This window comes from Geotrypetes seraphini, chromosome 1 (assembly GCF_902459505.1).
Source record: "Geotrypetes seraphini chromosome 1, aGeoSer1.1, whole genome shotgun sequence".
NCBI classification, from domain to species: Eukaryota; Metazoa; Chordata; class Amphibia; order Gymnophiona; family Dermophiidae; genus Geotrypetes; species Geotrypetes seraphini.
In genome coordinates this window covers 483,061,955-483,075,035 of record NC_047084.1, presented here as the reverse complement: position 1 = coordinate 483,075,035, position 13,081 = coordinate 483,061,955, and the positions used below count along the sequence as shown (strand labels likewise).

Sequence of the window (13,081 nt, the reverse complement as noted above, 5' to 3'; positions counted from 1 at the left end):
GTCTGAGGCTACCCAGGAAACGTCTCAAAATCGAGGCAACACTGTTCCTCGAGGTCATCTTCCTCGGAGTCCATAGCCACATTAATTGTACTAGATCCAGTGGTCTCTGTGCCAGCTTTGCAGAATATGTTGGAAACTATTCTGCATCAGGAGTTTGGTAACATGCTTGCCAAATTGACTCTTGCCCGACTCTGCTTCCTGCAGTTCATCCTGAGCACTCAGCAATATTACAAGGAGTCGAGTTCTTGAGAAAGTCTCGAGCTCAATCTACCCACTCTATGCAAGGAGTTGAGTCCTTGAGAGTGCCTCGAGATCATTCTACACACTCTAAACAAGGAGTTGAGTCCTTAAGAGTGCCTTGAGATACCTCTACACACTCTAAACAAGGAGTTGAGTCCTTAAGAGTGCCTTGAGATACCTCTACACAAGGAGCTGAGTCCTTTTCAGGGTCTTGATGTCGTTCTCCAACCTCCAGTCCTACCTCTTCACATAAGGCGTTGCTTTTTTTGAGGCACAGAATGAGGACTCCTTGACATTCATCTTCGAAGCTGGATCCGACTCAATCACGGGACCGACTCAATCACGGGACCGTGATTCAAGCCCACATCATTTGTCGAGGCATTCATTGAGGCCCAGGTCTTCTTATCGAGACAGGTCTCATTTATCGAGGCATCAAGACCACCAACTCCTTTGTTGAGGAGATCTGTTGCAGAATCTCACCATTCTTGTCAGTCAAGTTCTTCTCATGTGAGGTTTTCTTCATATTCCAGAAGTGGGTGTTCATCTTCACCTTTGCCTATGGATTCAGATCTCAGGTATCAATACTCCAGAGAGGCTTCACCTTCATTCTCTGCTATGAAATGTACCTCGAGGGGCTCTCATTCATTTTCTCCTCAACGAGGTCATACCTCTTCAGATCCAGTGTCCTTTACAAAATTTCTATGCCAAATGAGTAAGGATCCGACTCAAAATACTCTAAAGAGTATTTGGAAAAACTGGGTTTGTCTCATCCTCCTAGGGATTCTCTCAAATTACCCATGAATGGCATTCTTTCTCAAACTTTCTTGATACACCATATTCCGTTCCTGCTGTGCCAGCAAAGATGGAATCTTGATATAAGATGGTCCATTGTAAAGGATTTGAGAAGTCTCAATTATCCCATCAATCTCTTCTCGTGGAATCTTCTTTAAAAAGAACCAATCCTGCCAAAGTTTATGCCACCATCCCTCCTGGCCAAGAGGGCAGGACCATGGACAAGTTTGGTCGTCGGCTGTCTTAAAATTTGATGATGACGAACCGAATTTTGAACTATAACTTTGTTTTTACTTCTTATCTGAAGCATTTGGTCAATGCCATTATTGATTTTTTTCAAATATCTTCCTCAACATCGACTTCCAGAATTTCAACACATGCATCACATTCTGGGTCAACTTCGCATGCATATGGTTCAAGCTGCATATGATGCGTTTGAAATGTCCTCTAGAATCACTGTGTTCTCGATGGTGATGCGCCATCTGGCCTGGCTCTGCACCGTAGATATGGACCCTAATCTACAAGATTGACTGGCCAACATCCCAAGCCATTGCAATGAGTTGTTTGATGACTCTATTGAGGCAGCTACAAAGCGCTTATCTGAGCATGAGAAGTCGTTTGCTTCCATAATCAGGCCAAAGCCCAAGCCTTCCACTGCTAAGGGTTATAGGCCTCCTCCATCTTACCAGATATGTTTTCCTCAAAAGCCAGCACCTTATTCAAGACCATCTCCTAAGGTTCAGCAACAGCAGCGGCACCCCTGCTGCACCCAAGGTCTCAGTCTTTTTGACCATCTAACACAGAGCATAACCTCAATCATTCTGCCTCTGTCCTCTCCCCTTACCATTGGGGATCATCTCCATCATTTTTACCAATGATGGGAACTAATTACATCCAACCTCTGGGTCCTCACAATCATCAGGGAAGGTTACTCTCTTCACTTCATCCAGGTTCCACCAGATCTTCCCCCAAGAGAGTATCCTTCCAATCCGTCCCAGACCACCCTTCTTCTTCCGGAAGCTCAAGCTTTGCTTCATCTCCATGACATCGAGACAGTTCCTCCGGAACAGCAGAGCACGGGATTCTACTCTCATTACTTCCTTATCCCAAAGAAGATGGGGGATCTCCGACCTATCTTGGATCTCAGAGCTCTAAACAAATTTCTAGCATCTTTGTTTCCCCTTCTAGATCACAACGATTGGTTATACTCTCTGGATCTCAAAGAGGCTTACACTCACATTCATCCAGCCTCTCACAAATTTCTCAGATTTCGGGTGGGAAATCATCATTTTCAATACAGAGTGCTACCTTTCGGCCTGGCATCATCTCCCAGAGTTTTCACCAAGTGCCTGGTGGTAGTAGCAGCAGCTCTGTGCAGCCATGGTCTTCAGGTTTTCCAGTACCTGGACGACTGGCTCAAAGATTCAACGGACCCAACGGACTATACGGTTCCTCCAGAGTTTGGGGTTTGAAATAAACTTTCCAAAATCCCAGCTACAGCCCTCCCAGACTCTACAGCTCATTAGAGCTGTACTGGACACTGTACAACTCAGAGCATTCCTTCCTCAACGTCAGGATGCTCTCATTCAGCTTTGTCAACAAGTGTCATCACTCACTTCACTCTCAGTGAGACACATGATGGTTCTGCTAGGTCACATGGTCTCTACAGTTCACGTGACTCCTTTTGCCAATCTTCACCTCAAAATTCCTCAGTGGACCCTGGCATCTCAGTGGGCGCAGGCTTTCATCCCACTCTCTCAGCACATTACAGTGACTCCTTCGTTTAGACAATCTCTCCACTGGTGGATGCTCTCTTCCAATCTCTCCAGAGGTTTACTGTTTCAAACGGCTCCTCATCAGAAGGTCTTCACGACAGATTCCTCGACCTACGTTGGGGGGGGCTCATCTCGATGGTCTCCGTACTCAAGGGCATTAGTTCAGCACAGATTGTCGACATCACATAAATCTGTTGTACCTCGGAGCAATCATCAATGCTCTCAAAGCTTTTCAGCATCTTCTTCACGATCAAGTAGTCCTCATTCGTACAGACAATCGCTCAGCAAATTCGACCACGTCACACCCGCCTATGTAGACTCTCACTGGCTTCCGATAAAAACAAGAACTCAATTCAAACTCTACTGCTTACTTTTCAAAGTAACCCATGGTATGGCCCCCAATTACCTGAACAACCGTCTTTGCCGCTACCGACTACCCAGATCAAGAAGAACTCAGAATCTTTTAACCTTCCCCCCTCATAATGGTACCCGACATAAGAAACTTTACGACAGCCTTCTAGCAACTCAGGCAGCGAAAATTGACCCCACCATCACCAAACTGATGATCAAAACGACAGACATCAAAGTGTTTTGGAAAGAAATCAAAACATTTCTTTTCAAAAAACACGTCCTTACTTAATATTCCCCTCCCCAATCGCACATGCACTCTCCCCAGCAAATAACACACTAGTCATCCCCTTGACCCTCATTTATCAAAAATATCCAAACTCCTAAATAAGCATCTCCCTTAGGAATCCATTTAACCTTCTCCTAAATAAGCATCTCCCTTAGGTATCCACTTAACTGATTCCTTCAAAGTTAGGTACCTTTCTTCAGTTGCCTATATTGTTTTCCCCACTGAACCTTGTAACTACTTGAATCCTGTCAAGTTATTCTATCGATAAATCCAGATATCTTATACTTGTATTTCTATACCACAACATGTAATTTACTTAAATTGTTGTAATGTAATTCTCTCGGTAATGTCCTGATCTCTTTTAATTGTAATCCGCTTAGAACCGCAAGGCACAGGCGGAATAGAAATCACAAATGTAATGTAATGTAACAATCAAGTCGCCATGTACTATGTCAACAAGCAGGGAGGAACAGGATCTCTTCCCCTTTGCCAGGAGGCTCAGAAGGTTTGAAATTGGGCAATTCCTCTTAACATCTTTCTGAAAGCCTTCTAAATTCAAGGAGAGAAAAACTTTTTAGCGGACAAATTGAGTCATCTTCAACAGCCTCATTGCTCCTCGGTGGCCCAGACAACCTTGGTTCTCCCTTCTACTTCAACTCAACAGCAGGGAGCTACTACTTTTACCAGTTTTTCTGGCTCTGCTTACACAGAGTCAGGATTCTCTACTTCATCTCAACCTGCAGTCTCTGCACCTGACAACTTTCAATCTACAGTTCTCTCAATCTGTCAAGGACATTTTAGAGGCTTCTAGGAAGCCTACCACTAGGCAATGTTACAACCAGAAATGGACTAGGTTTTCTGCTTGGTGCGCTCTTCATCACAATGAGCCTTAATCTACCTTCTTGTCTTCAGTTCTGGATTACCTATTTCATTTATCTCAATCAGGCCTCAAATCAACATCCATTTGAGTCCATCTCAGTGCAATTGTGGCTTTTCATCAGCCACTAGAAGGGAAATCACTATCTGCTCATCCTATGGTTTCCAGATTTATGAAAGGACTTTTCAATGTCAAACCTCCTCTCAAACCGCCTCCAGTGGTTTCTTGCTCAGTTGATGAAGCCTCCATTTGAACCAATGTCTTCGGCTCATCTGAAATATCTAACTTGGAAAGTGGTTTTTCTCATTGCTCTGACGTATACTTGCAGAATCAGTGAGCTACAAGCTTTAGTAGCGGACCCACCTTTCACAGTATTCCATCATGGCAAGGTGGTCCTCCGTACTCATCCTAAATTCTTATCTAACGTGGTTTCAGAATTCATCTCAATCAATCTATTGTTCTTCTAGTGTTTTTACCAAAACCTCATTCTCATCCTGGAGAAACAGCTCTTCATACTCTGGACTGTAAGCATGCTTTGGCTTTCTACTTACAAAGGACTAAGCCACAGAGATCTTCTCCTAAACTTTTTGTCTCCTTTGATCCAAATAAGTTTGATCCAGTTTCCAAGCGCACCATCTCCAACTGGTTGGCTGCTTGTATCTCTTTCTGCTATGCTCAGGCTGGACTGCATCTAGAGGGTCAAGTCACAGCCCATAAAGTTAGAGCCATGGTAGCATCTATAGCTTTCCTTAGATCTACTCCTACTGAGGAAATCTGCAAAGCTGCCACTTGGTCCTCGGTTCATACTTTCACCTCTCATTATTGTCTGGATTCTTTTTCCAGACGGGATGTCCACTTTGGCTAAGCTGCCAACACTCCCACCATCCCATATGTTGAGAATATGCTGCCTGCTTGTCCTGGGATAAAGCAGTTACTTACCGTAACAGGTGTTATCTAGAGACAGCAGGAAACTATTCTCACAACCCACCCACCTCCCCTGGTTGGCTTCTTAGCTAGCTATCTGAACTGAGGAGACACGTGCCCTACTTCGGGAGGGAAGGCACTCGCGCATGCGCAGTGTGGCAGTCACGAATTTTTCAAAAGTTCTTCAAGCAAGTCTGCTTTTGAAGCTGTCCGCATCGGGGCTCCGAGGATGACTTCACCCATATGTTGAAAATATCTGCCTGCTGTCCCTGGATAACACCTGTTAAGGTAAGTAACTATGCTATTTATTCATTCAACATAATTTTTCTTTATAGTCTATATGGTCTTATGAGCATTTTTGTACATCATTACTATCACGCCCTATGTGCATATTGTCATTCTGGATCCAATTATTAGACATTCAGCACATGATGTATTTTAAATTCATATGCGGTAGAAAAGGTTTTTTAGTATGTCTCATTATCAACCACAAAGATCCTTGTGTTCCAAAAGTGCTGCATTGCTGAAAACAAAGGCTAACCCTAAACATGTGGAAACAAATGCCATGACTTCCACATATGCAGGAGACAAGCTATGGAATGGCCTTGTTGGTCAGATTAGAAAGTGTGGAGAGAGGAATTCATTTAAAAAAATGTTGAAGACTCAACTATTTATTGATGCATTTTTCTGAGCAATTGATTTTATTTAAGACTGAACTTGTCTGTTTTATTTTTTATAGACTTTTAATATTTTATGTATTTAATTCCTTGTAAACCGTTTTGGAAAAAAAAACGGTATAGAAAATTTAAAAATAAATAAATACTGTTTACTTATACATGTTTTTCAACCTACTAGTCTAGAATGTTTCACCTGTTGCACTTGAACACTGGTTATGTTCTCATGGGGCACACAACAAAAAAGGAACGCTCAGTCTACCTCTAATAACTAACAACGGAGCTCAGAACCATAGAACGTGTAGAAATCACAAACAGGGACAAGCCCTTAATTGTGTTTCATTCATGTCTTATCATTGCTCCATCTAAAATTAGTTAGAAGTTTTTTCTTATGGTGTCTAAAAAGTGAACTTGACAAATTCAAAAGTCCATTTAGGAGTACTATAAATGCTTTTTTTTATATAAATAGATATTACTTCTTTTTGAGAAACTTGAATACTTAAAATGTTTTAAGTCATCTCCCTGCAGCGGGTTCTGACGCGTTTCACCAGAACGGCTTCTTCAGAGAACCCACTCAAGCTGGATAAAGGCTCATGGGAGCAGACAAAATCTTGCTCCTGGTTTTGGCTGCAAAATGAGTTGATTGGTTGGTTGGATCCTCTGCTCCCTAAGAGCGAGGATACTTATGCCTTTTGAGAGTAATACAATTTCCCTTATCCTCTACTCTGACATGTCCTAAAAGAGGAGTGGGGTGGGTCAGAAGTTTTCATAGTATTACAGTACTCCTTGATGACAAAATCAGCTTCCTGAATTTTATCGCCACAGAGACCATCTCCAAGGCATGGCACATCAGCATCTTTTATTCTATATTGTACCTGAGGTCTACTCTCAATGCCATCTCAAAAATACAGGCTGCTTGGACTATGTATTTTCCACACTCCTTTGCCTGCTAGTGAAAGAGAAGCCCGGACTTCTCTTGAGGGAGGCAGTTTGCAAACCTCCTGCATTCTGCTCAGTGTTTTATAAAAACATGCCCATAAAAGAGCTGATAAGTTATATAGAAAGCAAGCATATATTTTGAAAATTTTTCTTTCAAAATATTTGATAGCCTCCCCTCTCCCCCCAAGGATACTAAAGAGTATATGACCTTAGCCCTTTTGAGTGGGGATTTGACCATCATGGAACAACAGTATATAAGATACTGCTTCTCAAATCCAGAAACCTTCTGAACTCTGTACATCAAGTCAACCCTTCTTAATAATAGAATGTACCGAACGATGGGTGTGGATGAGTGAGTTTCTTTCTCTGACATTTTCATCTATACTCCCATGAGGATTCTGTGAATGAGCACTGCCTACAGCTTCCTTGGGTAGATCAAAAAAATTGGAGGATGTCGAGTGTTTCGGCCCTGAGCTCCTTCTCTATCTCTAACTTAAATGGAATGACCTCCATATTTCCCTAATAAAATCAATGAAGGACAGTTCCTATTATGTGGTGGGGATCGGTTTGATAAACAAGACAGTTGAGACCTCTTCAGAGCCTCTGGCTCATAGTTAGAAGATTCCAGGAGGGCTTTAAGACAGAAAAATAGTTCAAGTCAGCCATTCGGGGGGAGAGGAGGGGAGTGGATTGGCCCAGGCGCCTTAGGCCCCACCAGTAGGCGGAGCTTTGGGACGGATGGGCCAATCCGGCCTCATTCCGTCGTTGGCTGCCTGCCGGACAGGCGGGTTTGGCTCCCGTCTGTCCGGCCAACTACAGAAAGGTACGGGGAAGGGGGTTGGGGGTGTCGTGGGGGTCGGCCAGGGGGGTCGCGGGTCGGCTGGGGGGGCGGTCGGAGGTTCTTGGGGGGGGGCGGTCGTTGGGGGGAGGGGGGGTTTGCGTCGAGGGCAGGAGGGCCTGGGATCCCTCCTGCCCGTAATGTAGTGCAGGGTGGGGTTAGGGGGTCGCCGTGGCCAGGAGGACTTGGGCTCCCTCCTGGCCCGATATTGTCGGGGAGTTGGGGAATCGGCGGGGCAAGAGGGCTTGGGCTCCTTTTTGCCCCGATCGTGTCGGGGAGTCGGGGGGGCAAGAGGGAGCCAGGCGGAGAGAGGGCAGTTAAGCACAGTGCCTGCGCGGAAGGATGCAGCTCGGGCGACTTCGTTGTGTGAAACGAAGTTCGTTGTACGAATCAAGACATAAAGTTCGTTGTGCGCAGCGTGCGCTGTGCGAGGCGTCCGTTGTGTGAGGCACCACTGTACATAATATGCACCCATCACAGCTTAACTTACCGTAACTGAACCTGTGACTTGTGTGGGCCTTTACTGGCTAGCTCCAGAGAGATATGTTCAAGCTCCGACTGTGTCAGACTTAGAGTAGAGAAATTATCATCCACCATTGTCCAATCTCCATCCACCATAGAGCTTGTTTCAGTCAGATCAGTTGCTGAACCAATACTACATTCATCACCTAAGCCAAAATGAAAAAAAAAAAAGAGAGATTAGGTTCATACCTTGATAATTTCTTTTCTAGTAGATAGGGATGTTATACTGAACCAAGGGTTTTCCATCTACTCTTGCAAGTCTGTTACAGGAGATACTGATCACAGTTTTCAACATCTCCTTCTCCCTGCTCTCTGCTGCCCCTAGTCAGTTCCAAAGCAAGTGACAGCCCTACAGAAGAGAATAGGAGAAGGTCTCATACAAAACACAATGCTCACAGACAGACCAAGGAGAGGAAGATAACAAAGTTAACCCTTATTAACATTAAGCCATAAGGAACTGTGGAACTTAGGGAAAACCTCCTATGGAACTATATACAGTGGTATCTCGATTTACGAGTGCACCGATTTGCGAGTGTTTTGCAAGAAGAGCAAAACATTCGCAAAATCGGTGCCTCGGAAACAGAGCGTGCCTTGATTTACGAGTGCCTCCCCGCGATCCGTCACCCCCCACTCGCGTCACATCCCCCCCGCCGCAATCCAGCATCCCCCAGGCACCAACCCACCCGATCACATTCCTTATCCCTATTTGGCACCGGCACCAACACACAGGACATGCGGGTGCCGGTGCCCGACAATCTGCCTTCTTCTTTTTCCTGGGCCTTTAGCATCTGCGCATGCTCAAGGCCTTCGGGTTCCCGTTCTCTCCAAGATTCTCGGATCTCCGAGAGAACAGAAACCCAAAGGCCTTGAGCATGCGCAGATGCTCAAGGCCCAACAAAAAGAAGAAGGCAGATATTCGGGCACCGGCATGTCCTGTGCGTTGGTGCCGGTGCCAAATGGGGGTAAGGAATGTGATCGGGTGGGTGGGTGGGGGATGCCGGATTGCGGCAGAGGGGGGGTGCCGGATTGCGGGGGGGGAGGGCGCCACGAGCGGGGGGATGGTGGATCATGCAGGGGGGCCTTCATGAGCGAGGGATCAATGCCAGTTCTTGGGGGGGGGAGGTAGAGCAGCGCCGCTGGCCTCGGGGGGTGGGGGTGGGTGGGAACGAATCAAGCAAGTTTCCCTTAAATCCTATGGGGAAACTCGCTTTGATATGAGTACTTTGGGTTTACGAGCATGCTTCTGGAACGAATTATGCGCGTAAGCCAAGGTTCCACTATACATGCAATATACAATTTCTTCAAATAATGGCATGCTCGAGCAACAAAGGAGGTTGCTGCAACAGGCTTAAGCACCAGAGTCAAGGCTTGAAACCGCTTTTTGAGCAACAAGTCCAGCCTGTTGATTCTTGAGCCTCCCTCACTGGGCAGGAACATGCGCTTTATCACCTGAGCCACTAAGAAGTCCATTTTTAGGCATAGCAAACATTTGCTGGAAATCCTGGTCCAAAGGATATAACCTGGACATTGCGTTTGCCACCTTAAGGGAGCTCTCTAGGTTCTCCCAGTGCTCAAAATCAGAATTGTCATATCCGGATGCCACAGAAAGTTGGTAGGCTGAGATCGGATCCCATTAAGCAGATCACATTGGATAGTAGACTGAAGAGGATCAATTTTGAGCTCCTTCAGAGACTCAATAAGGTCTATCAGGGCAGCGGATTTTTAACAACCTGCGAACAGAGGGGTTCTCGCCCTGGTCCGCAGCAGTACTTACTCCCTGATCTATCTCACACAGAATCACATCATCCTTGACTGAGGCTTCATTCTGGGAAGAGGATAGGCATCCAGATCATCCTCCTCAGTGACCCCATCCAACTAACTGTTGGAGTCCAGAGGAGACAGATCTTCTTAGAGGAACAGATGCAGGACCACGGGAAGTTTGCATGGCTGGTCACTCTCCAGCTGACCCAGAAGACGTGCTAGTACTGCCGACGTAGACTGGTCAGAGCAAGTTCACAGTCAGGTGTAAAGGGCATAGAGGACGAAGAACTCCCCTTCAAGAAGAGGGTTAGAGTGCTTTCTTTTTGACTTGGAACCATCAGGCACTGCACTCCAGGACTCCGAGAGGCTAAAATCATCCCCAATTGTCCCAACAATCTCTTGGCAGCCTTAATGAGATGTTCAGAGGCTAAAGCCAAGGTTCCCACCTCCTAATCTTGTATGGCAGAACACATGGTGCAAGGGCGCTCTTCCAGTGTTCAACCAGAGCAAACTTCACACGAATTCATGATATTAAAGCCTGAGGACTCCATCTCTGGTGGTTAGAATAAAAAATGAGGATATTTAAGGAAGTTTAAGAACTTATACTTCAAAATGGGAAAAATCCAAGATGGCTGTCACCAGGATTTCCCACTGAAAAAATGGCTGTAACTTCACCAGAGGACAGCCAAAACCAATGTTTTTAGGATTTTTGGGGTGGGGGAACAAAGCTACATCAAAATATAACTCTCTATTAAATCACAGATTAAATCCATTAATTAATGTAACAAAGATAGTGCTCAGACCCACAACCCTGTATTTGTTCAAGTGAAAAGAACTGAACACGGGCTGCCCTCAGACCATCATCGTACTATCGTTGTCTTACTGTCTAAATCAGGGGTGTCCAACCTGCGGCCCGAGGGCCACATGCGGCCCCGTGAAGTATTTTGTGTGGCCCTGGTCGAGGGTGATGCAGTGTTTTCCTCTGCTGCCCCCAGGTGTGTACCATCTTGCCGGCTCCCTCATGTGTCTTGCTGCAGCTTTTGCATGTTTGTGCGGCCCCAGAAACATTTTTTTCAGCCAGTGCGGCCCAGTGAAGCCAAAAGGTTGGACACCCCTGGTCTAGATCATATAAACAAGGCAGACAAACATTAATACTTATCTGCTCGTTATGGCAGGTGCAGTGCTGGTCATGTGACAGGCAAGTATGAAAATAACTGTGCCAGAAACCCATGTTTAAAATCCTATAGCAGAGAAGCCATGAAACTAAAGTCTTCCCCTCGATTCGAGTTTCGCACACCAATGCTTCCTCAGGAGGAGAATTTTCCTTTTACGGCTTCAATCTCTAGCACACTCCAAACCCAGCCAGACGACGCTATAGAGTGCTATTGAGAATATCACAGATAATAGTTTGATTACTCCCTAAGTTATATGGTACATCAAAATATAGACACAAAAAACCATCAAATTCAGACCACTCCCCCCACTGCCCTGTGGGCTGTAACAGCCCTACTCACAGGCCAGACGTTGGGAAGAAGTGCTTCAGCCTGTCTTAGCTCCTTTAAGGATAGCTGGAATTAGGAGAGCACCTCAGCCACCAGGAAAGCTGCCTCTTCTGAATCTTCAGCTGCCAGTAGGGCTACTGCAAGACGGAGCCTCAACCTCCGGGACCAAGATCCAAATGCTGCGAGGAGGGGGTGAGGAAAGTGCAGCCAACACTGTATGCGCCGAAGAAACACAACTGGTGTCCATACAGCCTGTGCTAACACTCCTGATCAAGTCAAGGAGTGAGCAAACAGAAGGGGAAAACCCTGAGCTCCACAGTCCAAGCAGGCTGGCTGAGCAGGTCCCCACAGGATTCACCTGTCAGCTGTAGACCAAAGTCTGATCCTCTCACGCAGGCTAGGCAGTCACTAGAACTTTACAGGAACACAAAGTCCCACGCAAAAAATAACAAAAATGACCAAGCAGATCAAAGTTGCTCCTGTAGGCTCACTTGCAGAAGAAATAACTGACTGGGGGCAGCAGAAAGAAGGAGGAATTGCTGAAAACTATGATCAGAATTTCCTGCAACGGACTAGCAAGAGTAGATGGAAGACCCTTGATTCAGCATACCATCCCTGTTGCACTGGAAATGAAACAATACCCTTATTTAAATCAGCAGCAGCTGTCAATTTGAATACTAAAAACATGAGCAAAAAGCATCAGCAGAACAGCAGTGCGCTTAGGACAGATTCCAATAGATCGAATTGGCACAGGCCAGGAGCACTGAAGTTATGGGGACAAATTGGGAGCATATCAGAGGACTTCAGAAGGGTTGCTCTTGCTCTGACTTTCTCTATTTCCAAAACCTTTCTTCTTTCACCCTCAAACCCATTAAATGAGCACCTTTCACCACCATGTCTAAGTGAAATAATGAAAATATTCTTGAATACATTTTTGATTAGATATTGGCTCTTTTTCCCACTATTCTTCTTGACAACTGGAATGTATTAACTGCACCTTTTCATGGAGTACCATATGAAGTATCATCTCTGAAAGCTGGCTTCTAGGCATAAGAATTCCTACTTTGGCTACTCTCCTTTGCAGCAGTTCTCTAAGGCTAGGGAAAAAGTCTCAGGTTGGGCTGCAACATAGGCATAGAGAAAACACAAGATCACAAACTTGCCACAGCTTCTCATTCAGTTTAACCACAAGGCTCTGTACAAAACCCCCATGACAAATGTTTTCTTAATTCATTCCTCGCTTCTCTGTAATTGAATTCTCATCACTAATTTTCATTTATTTTTAAAAAATATATACCACATACAATTCTAAGCAGTTTACAGTCAACATACAAAGTATTTAAAACAATAAAAGTTATTAAAAGTACAACTTTGTGCCCAAAAATCCTAAGGGATCTTTTCTGTGTTCATGGATTGTACATCATCATTGCATGATAAATCAGAGATGTGGAGAAGTGCTGATAAAGAAGCATTTCAATTATAGATGAAGCAAAACCACAGCGCTATTTCACAGGACTGTTATATGTAGTATGTTTATCTAAAAACATGTTAGCAACCTTCTAAAATATTTTTTCCAGCACAACAATCACCAAGACAGTGG

General features: G+C 45.0%; 1 protein-coding gene across 3 annotated transcripts in view; it reads right to left on the bottom strand.

Moving 5' to 3' along the window:
• RIC1 (RIC1 homolog, RAB6A GEF complex partner 1) overlaps nucleotides 1–13,081 on the bottom strand; it is a 241,028-nt gene that overhangs the window by 23,566 nt on the left and 204,381 nt on the right. For all 3 annotated transcript variants that reach the window (XM_033925682.1, XM_033925675.1, XM_033925668.1), the window contains exon 24: nucleotides 8,187–8,364. In XM_033925682.1, coding sequence (XP_033781573.1) covers nucleotides 8,187–8,364 — 178 coding nt within the window. The remainder of the gene's footprint in view (nucleotides 1–8,186; nucleotides 8,365–13,081) is intronic.